Source organism: Cyprinus carpio, chromosome A19, assembly GCF_018340385.1.
Source record: "Cyprinus carpio isolate SPL01 chromosome A19, ASM1834038v1, whole genome shotgun sequence".
NCBI classification, from domain to species: Eukaryota; Metazoa; Chordata; class Actinopteri; order Cypriniformes; family Cyprinidae; genus Cyprinus; species Cyprinus carpio.
The window spans coordinates 9,497,099-9,513,806 of NC_056590.1; the positions used below are offsets into that span (position 1 = coordinate 9,497,099).

Sequence of the window (16,708 nt, forward strand, 5' to 3'; positions counted from 1 at the left end):
CATGCAGCAGGACTGAGAAGTGATGGGCTCGTCAATCGAGTCGTGTGGATTATTGGTTGTGTTTTTATCAGCTGTTTGGGCTCTCACTCTCATTCTCCAAATCTGTTCCCATGAACAAATAAACTCATCTTCATCTTGGATGGCCCGAGGGTGAGTACATTTTCAGCATTTTTTTTACTTGGAAAGTGTCTATTTCTTGAAGATTTTGATTTGACAATTTGTTATGCACCAAAATGAAATTCATTTTAATTGTGCAAATACTTTTTGAAGCTACTGTAGATGTAAATCCTAAGCAAAAACCCCACCACAGTGCATTAATTAGCAAATGAAACATGTACAGTGGGTATAGCAAAGAATCACCCCTGCGTAAAATAATCACATTTTGTTGCTTTGCAGCATGAGATGAAGATGGACACAGTTTTTGTTTCATCCAACTGTATTTACTCAGTGCAGCTTATAACATCCAAGTGAAAGACAGATAACCAACATGTCAGAAAAAAATATATATATAAAAAAACAAAATCCCTGTGTTGGAAAACGGATCACCCACTTGTGTCTGTATTTTATTGAAGCACCTTTTGCTTTAATTACAGCCTTCAGTCTGTTGGGATACGTCTCGGTCTCTACTAACTTTGCACACCTAGGCGTTGCAATATTTGCCCACTCTTCTTTGCAGAACTGCTCTAGTTCAGTTAAATTTGATAGTGAGCGTTTGTGGACCGCAGTCTTCAAGTGATTCCACAGATTTTCAGTGGGGTTTAAGTCTGGGCTCTGATGAGGCCATGCAAGACATTCACCTTTTTCTCCTTCAACCACTGTGTGTCAGTTTTGCTGTGTGCTTTGGGTCATTGTCATGTTGGAAGGTAAATCTTCTTCCCATTGACAACTTTCTGGAAGAGGCCAGCAGATTTTCCTCAAAAATTTGACAGTATTGTGCTGCATCCATTTTTCCTTCTATCCTGACAAGTGCTCCAGTCCCTGCTGCAGAGAAACACCTCATAACAGGATATTACCTCCTCCACGCTTTACTGCAGGAATGCTGTTATTTGGATGGTGACTGTATTGGATTTCCGCCAGACATATCGTTTGGTGTTGAGCCAAATAATAAAATTTTAGTCTCATCTGCTTCCGAATCTTCAAGGTGTGTTTTGGCAAAGCTCAGTGGTGACTGCATGTGGTCTTTCTTGAGGAGTGGCTTTTTTCTTGCAACAAAATGAGCACAGCTGATCACAGTTGAAAGTCAAATGGATTTGTGTGCCACTGAGAAGCTGATTAGCTACACAAGTCATTTTTTAGAAGGGTGTTTTTTGGTTTTTGATTTTTTTTATTCTGTTTTTCTGTATTTTTATTTGTAATTTATTTATTTATTTATTTTTTACAATTTGGTGTTATATCTTTCACTTGGATGTTATAAGCTGCATTGAGTAAATACAGCGGGATAAAAAAAACTGTCCGTCTTCATTTCAGGCTGCAAAACAAAAAAAAATTGATTCTTTTCTATACCCAGTGTAAATGAATTATATACTTATTTATTAATGAGTTAAAAAATATTATATATTTAAAAACAGAAAAGAAAACTGGAAAGAAAAAGAAAGGAAATAGGGTTAGAAAGAAAGAAAGAAAGAAAGAAAGAAAGAAAGAAAGAAAGAAAGAAAGAAAGAAAGACTGTACATACACCACAGTATTTTAAAAAATTTTACAAAATAAATAAATAGATCAACTGAAAACTGACTATTTTCCTGTGTTCTAGAATGATCTCTGCTTTAGATCAGCATAACAGACTGAGCAATAATCATGTCTCTGCTTTAGACTAAATGCTTCTGTTGCTATCTGTGGAGAAAAAGTGATACTTTACTCCTAACGTCGTTTCATTTAAGAAATGAACATCAAATCAAGAGCAGTAAATTACATCAGACACATCGTTTGAGAGTCATTCCACACTTCCACTTACACATTAATTCATGATGTAAATAAAAACATTATTTCAGTTTCCATAGGAGATCTTCACATTTCTTTCTTGAATGTATGTGAGTGTGAGGGGAAAAAAAGCAAAAGATATACAGAAGATCTACAACAGAAAAGATGAAGAAAAAAGTCATCTTGATATTTTTGGTGAAACCATTTGTTCAGATAAAAGGGATGCTATAGACGTGTCTGACTGCACTGACCAGGTCTGTGTCTCTTTCCAGCATCGGCAGCAGAGGAGACGCCAGGTTTGCGGGCTCCACTCTTCCCTGAAGTGCCTCCTGGGTAATGAAAGATAACAGACGCAGAACACAGCCCCTCCAAAGCAGCTGAGGAACAACACACACACCAGTTCACTGTTTCTATTGATCACTGGACAGTTGATCTGTCATGCAGGTTTTAATGCAAGATGCTTGGAGTTGAAGATTATGACGAAAGTTGACTGGGTTTGTTAGTTTAGTTAGCTGGTCAGCACATGAGATTAAAAAATGGATATAGCTTTGCACTGGCATGCAAATGATTTTATCACACCAGGGTTATCAGAGTTAGATAAAACTAAAAAACAAACAAAAAAATAACGATTTATTTCAGTCTTTAACATCTCAATTTAATTTAGTTTAACTTGATGTACTAAAATAACTGGAATTAAAAGTTTTAAAAAACTATATAGACTTACTTTATTTAAAAACGTACAAAAAAATACTAAAACTTTAGACTTAAAAAATATATATATATATATATATATATATATATATATATATATATATATATATATATATATATATATATATAAAATAAAAACACACATACACATACACATACATATATATATATATACATATATATACATATATATACATACATATATATATATATGTTAACAGAAGATTATTTTTTATTCACCTATTAACATTTCTCATTTTTATTTAAAGAACTAAAACTAAGTTTATTATATTAATTTAAAAATGATTGAAATCCATATAGCCATATTTACAACAAATAATACAAATAACAAGAACACAACAAAATTACTAAATCTTTCAAATTTAAATTTAAAAACTAAAAATTATTTCAAAATATTAATATAAACTATAGAAGTAATGCAATGATATTAAAATAACTGACTTGGGTTGAAAGTATGGAACAGTAAATATCTATGGAACATTTATCAATCAACCAATCAAAAGCTTACCTCCCAGCCACAGGAAGTCATTGACAGACCGCAGCAGCTCTACAGCCATGTGATAATGTACGAGGGCGTCCTGCAGCATGCCTGCCTGGAGACACAGATCCCCGACATGTTTCCTCATGCGGCCCTGACAGCGTTTCTTGTAGTGCCTGAGGAAGAGGAGCAGCAACAGGCGTCAGATAAATATTCAGCATTTATGCACAGAGCTTAATCAATGCAAGACACACTCGCAGCCAAGTGCAGGTGACGTCAGCCATATTTAATTAAAGTTATTTTTATCAGCGGTGGATCCATGTCATCTCATTTGGCTCTCCTTATATGGAACACAAATATGCTGATGTGGTTTTGCATTAAGCTTGGTCTTCTGTCTTAGCCCAGGATTTACAGACAGAGAAATGGAAGCTGGAGCTGGAGCTGAAGATACAGATGCAGTGGGAAGAGAATGCACAGGCAAAACTGGGAGGGATTTTAACTAAAGGGGTCACAAAGCAACTTGATGTCAATCCCATTGAGATGAAGTAACTAAATACATTTTTAAAAATGAGGGATTTCTATTTTATAACCATGAGAAGGTAAAACTCTAGTGGAAGGACCCCTATAGATAGTAGATGTGTGCAAGAGGGTCAAGTGTTATTCAAGTTAGAGCCAGACAAAACAGGAGAAACTTCTTCATGTTGAGACTTTTATAAATTTACACTTTTACATAGAGAAGGTGTATCTCTAATATATAACATAATATATAATTACTTTAAATGATCAGCAGTCTGATTAAACCAATATTGAATTATTATTTTTAAAATATTTTTTGACAGATTACAAACACACTAAACTATCATCTTGAAATATTTCAAGAGAGAAAAAGACACACACCAAAGAAGTCAAATAAGTAAAAATAATAATAATAAAAAACAAATTTATTTTATTTATATATTATATATATATATATATATATATATATATATATATATATATATATATATATATATATATATATATAGAAACCAATTATAATATACACACAGTATAGACCAAAAGTTTGGAAACATTACTATTTTGAATGTTTTTGAAAGAAGTTTCTTCTGCTCATCAAGCCTGCATTTATTTGATCAAAAATACAGAAAAAACAGTAATATTGTGAAATATTATTACAACTTAAAATAATAGTTTTCTATTTGAATATACTTAAAAAAAAATTTGTTCCTGTGATGCAAAGCTGAATTTTCAGCATCATTACTCCAGCCTTCAGTGTCACATGTAACATCCAGTCTGTCACATGATCATTTAGAAATCATTCTAATATTCTGATTTATTATGAGTGTTGGAAAACAGTTCTGATGGTCTAATATATTTGATCAATAAAAGGTTAAAAAGAACTGCATTTATTCAAAAAAAAAAAAATAATTCTAATAATATATATTCTAATAATATATTTTCTTTACTATCACTTTTTATCAATTTAACACATCCTTGCTGAATAAAAGTATTGATTTTTATTTAAAAAAAAGAAAGGAAAAAAATTACTGACCCCAAATTACTGACCAGTAGTGTATATTGTTATTACAAAATATTTATATTTTAAAAACATAGCTTCTTTTTTTTATTATTTTTTTTTTTTTTTTACTTTTTATTCATCAAAGTATCCTAAAAATGTATCACATGTTCTGAAAAAATATTAAGCAGCAGAACTGTTTCCAACTTTGATAATGAATCATTATATTAGAATGATTTCTAAAGGATCGTGTGATAATGATCCTAAAAATTCAGCTTTGCATCACAGAAATAAATGATCATTTAAAGTATAATAAATTTAAAAACAATTATTTAAAATTGTAATAATATATCAATATTTTTAATTTTTTTCTGTATTTTTGATCAAATAAATGCGGGCTTGATGAGCAGAAGAAACTTCTTTCAAAAACATTAAAAATAGTAAAAATAGTAATGTTTCCAAACTTTTGACCTGTACTGTATATATATATATATATATATATATATATATATATATATATATATATATATATATATATATACTAAGATATATATATATTTTTTTTTTTTTTTTTTTTTTTTTTTTCTTTAATAATTTTTTTTTTATATATATTAGCCAAAATGTCTATCCATGAATCCCTAATATTATAATTAAATAATAAATATTAAATTAATACTTTTTATATGCATTAAAAATAAAATATATTTAAAAATAAAATTTATAATATTTCTTTATATAAATAAATGTAGTATTTATAAACATATAATCTATATTTATAATCTATATTTAACTTCTGATCAAGAACTTATATCTTGCAAAAGAGCACTCAAAGCTAAACTCAGAGTGTGTTTGTTTTCTATAGACACATGGATGTCATATTCAAATTCATGCTGCGACTGTAGATGAGATGAGCATAAAGCTTTGCAAGCAATCACTCATGAATTACTGAATGACATCCATGCATTTCTGCACTTCAAACAGACAGAGATAGTGAAGAATGCAGTACACTTGATCAAACACTTGACCCTGTCAGGCACCAGGACTCAGAGAACCCATATTTTGACTTTTTAAACAGGGATTCAAAACATTCTCACCATAAAGGTGAAGTGTATCATTTATGCACAAAAAAAAAATAACAACAAAATAGGAATATCCACCATAAGTCAAGCAAACAGAAGTTCACCACTGGTTTTATCCTAAAGCAACAAGTCGGGCAGCCCAAAAAAAAAAAAAAAGAAAAAAAAATTGACACACTTCACCTTTAAACTATCAACTCAGATAATATGAGGAACCAAAGACTCAAAATCTTTTTCCATTCCTGCAGATTGACTTTCATCTCAAAAAGTCTAAACTTTCTACTCTAAACTGAGACACAAGAGAATCGAGGTCCAACCACTGTGTCACTGACGGGGAGAGGAAGAAGCTGATCAGGTAAGAATGAACTAAAGCAGGAGACAGAACTACCGGCTCACCTTTTCACACCCAATAATAAACTCACAGGACAGTATGAAAGAAAAGAAGAAAGACAAATAAAACAAGGCAAAACAAGAGAAGGGAAGAAAAATCAACAACCATGAAAAACAAATGGCAAAACTCATGAAACAGGATAGAAGATCATGCACGTCATATTCTGTGACTCCTGGGCATTCAGTATCTACCACAGTCAGTTCAGACTTCATTCAAAATGAATTACGATCTGCAGATCAACTGCAAAGGGGTTCGTGAGATGAAAAAAGTGAATAACTCTTTAAATCATAAACATGTGAAATAAATAAATTCTAAATTAAATGCTTATAACAATATATAAATACATCAAATACATCATTTGTTTTGATTCTTTTATCTATTCATTTATTTGACTGTATTATAAATATATAAACATATTTTATTTGTTTACTTGCATGCCATGTGACCATTAGGTTACGTTAGAGCACTGTGTGCAAATGCTAATTATAGCTAAAAGTAAAAAAAAAAAAAAAAGTCAAATAAATTAACTAAAAACAAAACACTTAAAACAAAAATATGTAAATAGAAACAAATGTGTATATATCCTTAAATATATACAAATATATCCTATTTGTTTAGTTGTATGTGGTGTTGGTTAATGGCCACATGAATGATGCATGAATATGCTAATTTATTGCTCAATTATTACTATAAAACATTCAAATAAATAAATTCAAAATAACACATTTAAAAAAAATACATAAATACATAAATCAAAATATTAGCATGTTAGAAAAATAGAATTAGAATTAGAAAAATAGCACGTTCAATTCAATAACTGGTCAATATATCCAAATAATCAAACAATAAATGTAAAAAAATCTTATGCATCCCTAATAGTGATGCTTGCCTTAGCAAGATAATAATCAATGTTGATTGAAGTTTCATTCAGCTACCCTTTTCTAGATATAGGCTTATGGGTAATAGGTTTTTCAATAGATGATTATTCTGGTTACCAATGAGCACATTCTCGGAGCCCAAACTCACCTGCTGTCTGTGTCCAAGCCCACAAAGTCTTTCTTCTCAAACGGCACACACAGCAGTTGTAACTTATCGCCGGATTTATCGGTTGCCCTGTCCAACCTTTTCGACTCAAGGACAATAAATATGGACTCCACGAAATCCTCCACCCGCTTCTCCACATCAGGACAGTCGTCGTAGCTGGGGTAGAACGCCACATCTGTCCGCTGCTGCTCCGCCACCTCCCCCTGCAGCCCGACACACAGCAGCCTCGAGTCGTACAGCGTGGAGCCGAACACCTCCTTCTGCCCGTGGAACCGGTCGGACGTCTGCGGCCACTCTTTGGCCGTGTTGCAGCTGGTCACTGAGATGAGACCCACCACTTTGCGATGGGTCTGAAAGTCGCCCCACTCGTTGTTCTCAGGGGGGTAATGGTGGCGGTATCTGATGAAGAGGACGCGCTGGGAGTCCCGTATGCTGACCTGGCTCACGCTGGAGATGCGCTTGTAGATGCGGAAGAACTGGTCCTCTGGGACGATGCCCATGGGCTGGACCACCACCAGGACCGTCTGATGGTCCTCAGCACACTGCATGTAGTCTGGGACGCTCATGTCTGCATACAGTGACTCTAGAGAAGGAAAACAATCCACAAAACAACATATTCTTTTATTATTTAACAGGTTTCAAATATCTTGATGCCTGATGTATAGTAAATGCTATTTTTAAAACAACAGGTAAAATAGAAATGTATACTAAATAAATTTATATTAAGTAATTTTTACATTTCTAACATATATATATATATATATATATATATATATATATATATATATATACACACACACAGGCAGCCAAAAGTTTGGAATAATTAAGATTTTTTAATGTTTTTGAAAAAAGTCTCTTTCACAAAGCCCACAAAGGCTGCATATATTTGCTCAAAAAATGCTGTAAAAAGCAATATATTTTAAAATCTGATTTATTCAAGTGATGCAAAGCTGAATGTTCAGCATCATTACTCCAGTCTTCAGTGTCACATGATCCTTCACAAGTCATTCTAATATGCTGATTTCCAGAAAATTATTAATTATTGTTCTTATTATCAATGTTGAAAACAGTAATGTTTTGTAGTAATGTTCTGCTTGACAGAAATTAATGTTTAATAGACACTAATAAAAAAGGACTACTGAATTAATTTGTTAATTAATCTTGTTAATAGAACAAGTTAATAAGTGGGAGAAAAAAAACAATTCACAAAATGTTTAATATTTTACCTATTCATAAACATAAATTGAATAAAACATTATAAGATCTAGCATTATAAACAAACAAACCAAATAGCCAAATGTTTCAGCCTTGCATACAACAATCATCGTTGTTTGTTTGTTAATTTAATAACCTATTTGACAACATTTGTGTTTATTTTGGTCTGATTTCAAAGGCGAGTTTGAATGAAACATCTTCATTTTTTCCAGCAGATATCAATTTGGCAACAGCGTCTTAACGTACGCAAAGAAACCCACAACATAGTGAGTGTAAAATGTATTCCAATATAACGATGACAGAATAATTATAAGCTTTTGAAATATGTTGTAAACGCTTGTTTTTACTCACAAACGCTCTTCCTGTCTACACTGCTGCTGCTGCTTCTTCTCCTGCTGTTCGTCATTGAGAGGCGTGTGACTCATGCATGTGTTTATAAGCGCCCCCTGGTGGAGGAGCTCCATCATTCACTATAATCAAAGACTACAATAATACCATTAAGACTTAAAAGGACTTTGCTACAGTGTAATATAATATAATATTTTATTATTTAATTTTATATAAATGATTTTTTAGTTCAGTGTTAATATAATATTATATATTTAATATAATATAATGTTTCACATTTGGCATTATACTCACATTTCTGAATTATACTTTCTAATTTATAATTTATTTATAATCCTAGTATATATATAATATAATATAATATAATGTTTCACATTTGGCATTATACTCACATTATCACATATGACGTATAAAATAAATTATAATCGTAGTGAAATATATATATAATAGAATACGTACATATATAATATATATATATATATATATATATATATAAATATAGAATATATATATAAACTGGCTCATAATTTATTTTAGAATTCTAGTATATTAATATAATATATTTTTATCATATGTTTAACTTTTGCAGGAAATATAAAGAATGGGGAAAGAAAAATAACATTACTGAATGATACTTGTTCATAATTCATTTTATAATCCCAGTACATTAAAATAATAAAAATAAAAATATAATATCTGTATTTTAGAATAAAGTTCTAGTATATGAATAGAATAGAACATAATTTATTGTATTATTTTTTTATTATCTCATATGATAAGAAATATAAAGTACGGGAGGAAAAATATATATAATTTCTTAATTATTCTTTCTCATTTATAATGTATTTATAATCCTACAGTAAAAATCCATACAGTGAAATATAATAATGCACACACACACACACACACACATTTAAAACTGGCTAATAATTTATTTTATAATTCTAGTATATTAATATAATATATTTTTATATGTTTAACTTTTGCAAAAAATATAAAGAATTGGGGAAATAAAAAAATAACATTACTGAATGATACTTGTTCATTGTTAATTCTATAATCCTAGTACAGTAAAATACTCAAAATAAAAATATAGATTCTGTATTTTTAGAGTATAGTTCTCTAACATTGTTAATGTACAACCATAGACTGTGTACAACACATTTTGTACAATAAATTCAACAAAAGAAAGGGGGGTTCTGCATTATAAACGAATAACTGGCGAAATGAAATGCTTAAAATTATTATTGATCTAATGAATAGCACTTTCAATCGTCTTTCATATTATATTCAGAAAATGTTTCCAAAATGTAAGCGAGAGGTTGATCATCTCAGAGACCGCTCCACTCAGAGGCCTCCCTCACACCGCAGACCTCTCCGCGCGCCTGCAGGCGTTCCCCTCTGCGCCTGTCATATGATCAGCTTCCCGTTTGTTTGTGTTCATGCAGCAAGCTAACCGCTTCCCACTATGAAACCTCCTCATCTGTGTCCAAACTGAACTTTTAATCCACACCGATCCCACTTCAATCACCCAAACAGCCTACAGAGTCCACACAGACAGATTTAAAGAGGGATTTAAAGCTTTATAAACAGGGTTATAATGTCGATCGAGTACGAGGAGCAGCTAGCCGGAAGCCTGGTGGACTCTTTTCCTAAAGATTTCGGCTACGGCGTGGAAAACATGGATATGATGCAGGAAAACCTGGAAAACTCGCCGTCTGCAGACAATAAACCCAGAATCCTGCTGATGGGACTGAGGCGCAGCGGGAAATCCTCCATCCAGAAGGTCAGATCCCATTGGGATACTGCACTAGCAATAAAAGTACCATGGTAAAGCCTTGGATTTGGACACCACCAGTATGATAATACCACGCTGTTCTATGAAGTACCAACGTGTAACGTTACCATTTCTTACTTAAGCACACTGTAGCAGTACCATGGTACAATAATGATGTCAGATGGTAGAATGTTGGTTCTTTTAATAATAGCTACATAGTATCATGGAGTACCATATAAATACAATTGTATATGAATTTCAGTATAATGGTATATTTATACGTACCACAGTATTACCATCAATGTATTATGGTACCCCTACAGTACATATAGGGACAGCTTTTTTCTTTTTGGTACTTTTTTTTCTTTTTGTCATAATTTTTTTAAAATTGTCAATAAATTGGTATTAATGAATTTTATATTTTGGTTTTTGTTTTTTTTATTTTTTTTTTTTTTTTTTTATTTTATTTTGATCTATATTTAGATCTATACTTTTAGCCAGGTTATGTTGTACTTAATATATAGCAGATTGATGGACATTTTATTGAGTGCTTGCTTGTTGACTGAAGTTAGCATAAAAAGTTATTTATTTTGTTTGCCTGGTCATATTGTGCGTCTAGTCATATTGTGCATGATTCATCAGTGTATGCATGTTATTGCGTAAAAGACACATGCTTTTCTTCATATTTTATCACGATGGAACATCTAGTGATTCTGCTGACATAACTGAGTGAAATGCATTTCAAATATTGCTTCATGATGCATTTAGAACTATAATTGCAAAAGAACATTTCCTCTTATTGTTAAATAACATTTAATGCTGCTTAAAAAAAAAAGAACTCATTTTCTGTTGGATGTGTTTAGATGAAATAATATTTTTGTCATTTGGGTTTGCAAGATGGTTTTATTTCTGTGCGAGCCTTGTGTTTATAATTGAATAAGGAATGCATCAGATATGTTTTATAATTTCTGTAGGCTATATGTACATTGCATATTGACCTGTGGTTTAATGTTGTGAACCTCAGGTGGTGTTTCATAAGATGTCCCCGAATGAGACGCTCTTCCTGGAGAGCACCAACAAGATCTGCAAGGACGACATCTCTGGCAGTTCCTTCGTGAACTTTCACATATGGGACTTTCCGGGGCAGGTGGACTTTTTCGACCCCACATTCGATTACGAGATGATTTTCAGGGGCACCGGCGCGTTGATTTTCGTCATTGATGCTCAGGTGAGCCGACATCAGCGAAATATGAGGACCCTGAGAGTGATTGTTGTTTAATATGCTTACTTTCATTTGGAATTGGCTCTGTGCCTGGCAGAGACTTTGCAGCTATCTTACCGTTGTGTTTGGATCTGTCCCTCTCTCTCTCTCTAGGATGACTATGTAGAAGCATTAGGCCGGCTGCATCTGACAGTGTCGCGGGCATTCAGGGTGAACCCAGAGATCAATTTCGAGGTGTTTATACACAAGGTGGATGGTTTATCAGACGATCATAAGATAGAGACGCAGAGAGACATTCATCAGAGGGCTAATGATGATCTAGCTGACGCCAGTCTGGAAAAGCTTCACCTCAGGTTGGTCACACTGATCCTAAAGCCGGATCAATTTGCCATGATACAGTCTAATAACAGATAGAGAGCGTTTGGTAGGATTACTCTGTCCTTTCAGCTGGGCTACAATGATATTCCAGCAAGTTCCAACAGGTAAACAACGTTGTTATAGTTAAATAAAACTAAAAGTATTAAAATCATTTTTCATTAATTGAAATAAAGCAGAAAAAAATCGAAATATTGTAAAGATTATGATAAAAAGCTGAAATAAAGTCTTAATATTTGATTTAAAAAAATCTGTAAGAGAAAATGTTGCCTTTGCAGTTGAAATGGATATAAATAAAAGGTAAATAGAATGTATTGCAATGTATTGCTTAATGTTAGTTCATGCATTAAATATAATTAACAAATGGATGCTTATTGTAAAGTGTTACCAGCAAACTGTTTGAATTTTTCCCTTTTTTGAAGCTCTTTTTCTGGCATTTCTGGATGAAATGAGTGTTATATGAACTGATATATTATGTTAATGTGCACTATTTCTCTTTATTTGTTTTTCAGTTTCTATCTCACCAGCATCTATGATCACTCCATATTTGAGGCCTTCAGTAAGGTGGTCCAGAAACTCATCCCTCAGCTGCCCACTCTGGAAAACCTCCTCAACATATTCATTTCTGTATGTACACAGCTGCGTATCCTTATCTTTATTGTCTCTCTCCAATTCTAGAGTGCAGCCTGAGCCAGATTCCATTTTTTCTGTACTTGGTCTAGTCAGAATTTATAGTATCTATCTATATATGAGTCAAATAACAATTTACCAAGTGCATATTTGTCAATATATTGTTCCCTCTCAGAATTCTGGGATTGAGAAAGCGTTCCTGTTCGATGTGGTCAGTAAAATCTACATCGCCACAGACAGCTCTCCAGTGGACATGCAGTCGTACGAGCTCTGCTGTGACATGATCGATGTCGTCATTGATGTTTCATGTATTTACGGGTGAGAAACTGTGATGCAGAGCTCTATCAATACACTACCGTTCATATTTTCTGGGGTCATACGATTTTTTTAAAAATGTTTTTGAAAGACATCTCTTATGCTCACCAAGAATGAATTTCTTTAAGCAAACAAACAGAAAAATTGTGAAATATTATTACAATTTAAAATAACTATTTTCTATTTGAATATATTTTAAGATGTAATTTATTTCTGTAATGTGAAGTAAAATTTTCAGATTGGGCATTATGATTCTGGGCACTTTAATTTCTTTAAAACTGACTCCAAACTTTTGAACAGTAATAATAAAAATATATTATTTTGATCTTGTTATCTTTTTTATGCTGACAATATATAATATAAATGTAATGTATTGTGTCCTCTATTTTTTTAAATCCATTTTAGCCTAAAAGACGACAGCAATGGTAACGCTTATGATAAAGAGTCTCTGGCCATCATAAAGCTGAACAACACCACAGTGCTTTACCTGAAGGAGGTCACCAAGTTCCTGGCTCTGGTCTGCATCCTGAGAGAAGAGAGCTTTGAGAGAAAAGGTACATATGTTTGACATGATCATTCGCTGCAGAATATCAGCATGTTTTGTTGACGTGTATGAAGGTAAAGTGTTACGTAGAACCATTTTTGGTTCTCCAAAGAACCCTTCAGTGAACATTTCTTAAAAGAACCATGTGTGAGAAACATTTCAAAAATCCAATTTTTTTCCCTAATAATTAAACTTTCGTGTATTTGGAAAGGTTCTGTGGATGCTAAAGTTCTTCACTGAACCGCAGATTCCAACAGAGCACCATAATTTTTAAGATTATAGTGTGATCAAATTAACATTTGTCGTTCTTTTATTGGTTGGTCAAGTACATAGTCCCACCTCAAACTCACGCTAGATGAGTGGTTGAATAGTTGTTATTTCAGACCAACAAAATGATAAAAGCAGCAGTGTTTCTTACTTAAAAGCATCTCGTTTATAACTCTGAATATGGCTCATGTCTCTATCTTCCACAGGTTTGATAGACTACAACTTCCACTGCTTTCGAAAGGCCATTCACGAGGTATTCGAGGTGAGCAGCTCCACTCAGAGGACAGGAGCGGTGGTGCAGTCCAGCCCACCCTGCAGCAGCGGCAATGGCCTGGCCCGACTCAAATCCACAGCGCTGAACGGTACACCCAGGAGCCTGGTTTAACCCAGGACACACGGACCTCTAAGAACACAGGGCCTTCACACTAGTGCGCTGAACGTGCGCCAACGTACACGTGAGATTACGGGAGCGTTTCTCTAGTTATACCTGCTGTTCCAGGACCTGAGAGACACTTCAGGACACTCATACAGGACAGACTACATTGCTGCTTTTTTATGATATTTTGATGTTTGTGTGTATGTGAGAGAGAGAGAGAGAGAGAGAGAGATTGTGTGCAAGCGCAGCATCAGCTGTTATAATGGGGGAAATGGGAAAACTTTAGTTTAGCCAACAGAATGAGGCACAGTGACATGATCTAGAATTGTCACACTGAGGAAATACAGTCTCAAAAACAGTTAGCTGCCTAATATTTTTATATCATTATGTGTTTATGGTGGCCAAAAGTGTTGTCTAGTCAAGACACTCTCTCTAAGTTTCGAGGCACAACCCACTTTTCAGAGGTTTGAGGGTGAATTTTACAAAAAACATGTTCAAGTGATATTTCACAAACAAATCAAAATGAAAAATTGCTCAAATTCTTCCATTTCAAATGTTTACATTGTGATAAAACACATTTTACCCAAATTCTCATCACCATCAATAGGTCATAAAAATTTAACTATTTTATTTTAATATTATTTTTTGTAATTCCCATTGTTCACAAATTTTCTAGATTTTCATTACTTCAATGCAGTACTTTAATTGTGTTACAGTAAAAAAAAAAAATCAGAATAAAGGTTTTACAATAAATACAATGTAATTCTTTGCCATTCAAAAAAATTTTTCTTCACATTTTTTAAATGAGAGTAAATGTATATACAGTACAGACCAAAAGTTTGGAAACATTACTATTTTTAATGTTTTTGAAAGAAGTCTCTTCTGCTCATCAAGCCTGCATTTATTTGATCAAAAATACAGAAAAAACAGTAATATTGTGATATATTATTACAATTTAAAATAATTGTTTTTAAATGTATTATACTTTAAATTATCATTTATTTCTGTGATGCAAAGCTGAATTTTTAGGATCATTATCACATGATCCTTTAGAAATCATTCTAATATGATGATTCATTATCAAAGTTGGAAACAGTTCTGCTGCTTAATATTTTTTTCAGAACATGTGATACTTTTTTAGGATACTTTAATGAATAATAATAATAAAAAAAAGAAGCTATGTTTTTAAAATATAAATATTTTGTAATAACAATATACACTACTGGCAGTAATTTGGGGTCAGTAATTTTTTTTTCTTTCTTTTTTTTAAATAAAATCAATACTTTTATTCAGCAAGGATGTGTTAAATTGAAAAAAAGTGATAGTAAAGAAAATATATTATTAGAATTTTTATTTTATTTTGAATAAATGCAGTTCTTTTTAACCTTTTATTCATCAAATATATTAGACAGCAGAACTGTTTCCAACACTCATAATAAATCAGAATATTAGAATGATTTCTAAATGATCATGTGATAGACTGGATGTTTACATGTGACACTGAAGGCTGGAGTAATGATGCTGCAAAAATTCAGCTTTGCATCACAGGAATAAATTATTTTTTTAAAGTATATTCAAATAGAAAACTATTATTTTAAGTTGTAATAATATTTCATTATATTACTGTTTTTTCTGTATTTTTGATCAAATAAATGCAGGCTTGATGAGCAGAAGAAACTTATTTCAAAAACATTAAAAATTTTAATGTTTCCAAACTTTTGGTCTGTACTGTATATATATATATATATATATATATATATTCTCATTTAAAAAATGTGAAGAAGAAAAAAAAAATATATATATAAATATTTTGAATTTGGGTGAAATGTACTTAAATTTTATAAAAATATTGTTTAAATTAAATTAAAATAGTCTTAATTTTCTTGAAGCAATACATTTCCTGTTTCGGTTTTGGGGTGAAATATGACCTGGACATGTTAGATTCACCCATGAAACAGATCTTCAGTTCCTTTTGTAACAAAATTTCTCAAAGATTGCAGTTGTTAGTATTGGCCTGTGCTGTGATTGTGTTGGCTGTCGCTGTTATATACTCCTGTCCTAAACAAGGGCAAAAAAAAAGGGAGAAAAGGCTAAAGACGTTTGTGAACGTCATCATGTCTCTGTGAACTGCCTTACAGCAAAATGAATCACAGGGACTTTTTTCTTCAGGAATGTATTTTATTTTATTTTTTCCTGCCAAGTTATCCCTCATTTCAGTTTGAAATGATTCTGGGAATAAGCATCAGCCCAGACTAACAGCAAGCATGTATTTCGCCATAAAATGCTTCTTGCAAAATTCTGATGTGCTGAGAACACAGAATAATGACACTCAAGATTGTTGAACAAGCGATTAAAGGTATTATGTTTTCATATGTGAAGTCCCTAGGGGCCAAAATAACCCTCTTTCCTTTTTTTATTACATGATTCATTATTTTATTCATTCTCAAAAATTCCCCTTTCATGAATGGATATAATGAGGGCTTGT

General features: G+C 32.3%; 2 protein-coding genes across 6 annotated transcripts in view; one reads left to right on the forward strand and one right to left on the reverse strand.

Moving 5' to 3' along the window:
• The window catches only part of LOC109085850 (trafficking protein particle complex subunit 9-like), a 201,821-nt gene extending 192,969 nt beyond the window's left edge, over nt 1-8,852 (reverse strand). For all 5 annotated transcript variants that reach the window (XR_006162617.1, XM_042776264.1, XM_042776263.1 and 2 more), the window contains exons 1-4: nt 8,721-8,852; nt 7,137-7,737; nt 3,158-3,303; nt 2,169-2,294 (exon numbers count right to left, since the gene is read on the reverse strand). Coding sequence is in view for 4 of the 5 variants with exons in the window: in XM_042776264.1 (XP_042632198.1) it covers nt 2,169-2,294; nt 3,158-3,303; nt 7,137-7,720 (856 nt within the window). In the remaining variant the exon portion in view is untranslated. The remainder of the gene's footprint in view (nt 1-2,168; nt 2,295-3,157; nt 3,304-7,136; nt 7,738-8,720) is intronic.
• A 1,264-nt stretch (nt 8,853-10,116) lies between these two features.
• Nucleotides 10,117-14,453, forward strand: LOC109061184 (ras-related GTP-binding protein C-like). The gene is made up of 7 exons (XM_042776267.1): nt 10,117-10,503; nt 11,519-11,722; nt 11,870-12,069; nt 12,604-12,718; nt 12,897-13,039; nt 13,442-13,590; nt 14,054-14,453. The coding sequence occupies exons 1-7, from the start codon at nt 10,318-10,320 to the stop codon at nt 14,230-14,232; spliced, it is 1,176 nt and encodes a 391-aa protein (XP_042632201.1). The 5' UTR covers nt 10,117-10,317; the 3' UTR covers nt 14,233-14,453.
• The last annotated feature ends 2,255 nt before the right edge of the window (nt 14,454-16,708 follow it).

Excerpts from the sequence above, each read along its gene's own strand:
- LOC109061184 (XM_042776267.1), top strand. The coding sequence starts at position 10,318 with ATGTCGATCGAGTACGAGGAGCAGCTAGCCGGAAGCCTGGTGGACTCT. Across the intron at positions 12,719-12,896 it reads TCCTCAACATATTCATTTCT|AATTCTGGGATTGAGAAAGC; the intron begins GTATGTACACAG and ends GTTCCCTCTCAG. Across the intron at positions 13,591-14,053 it reads AGAGAGCTTTGAGAGAAAAG|GTTTGATAGACTACAACTTC; the intron begins GTACATATGTTT and ends TATCTTCCACAG.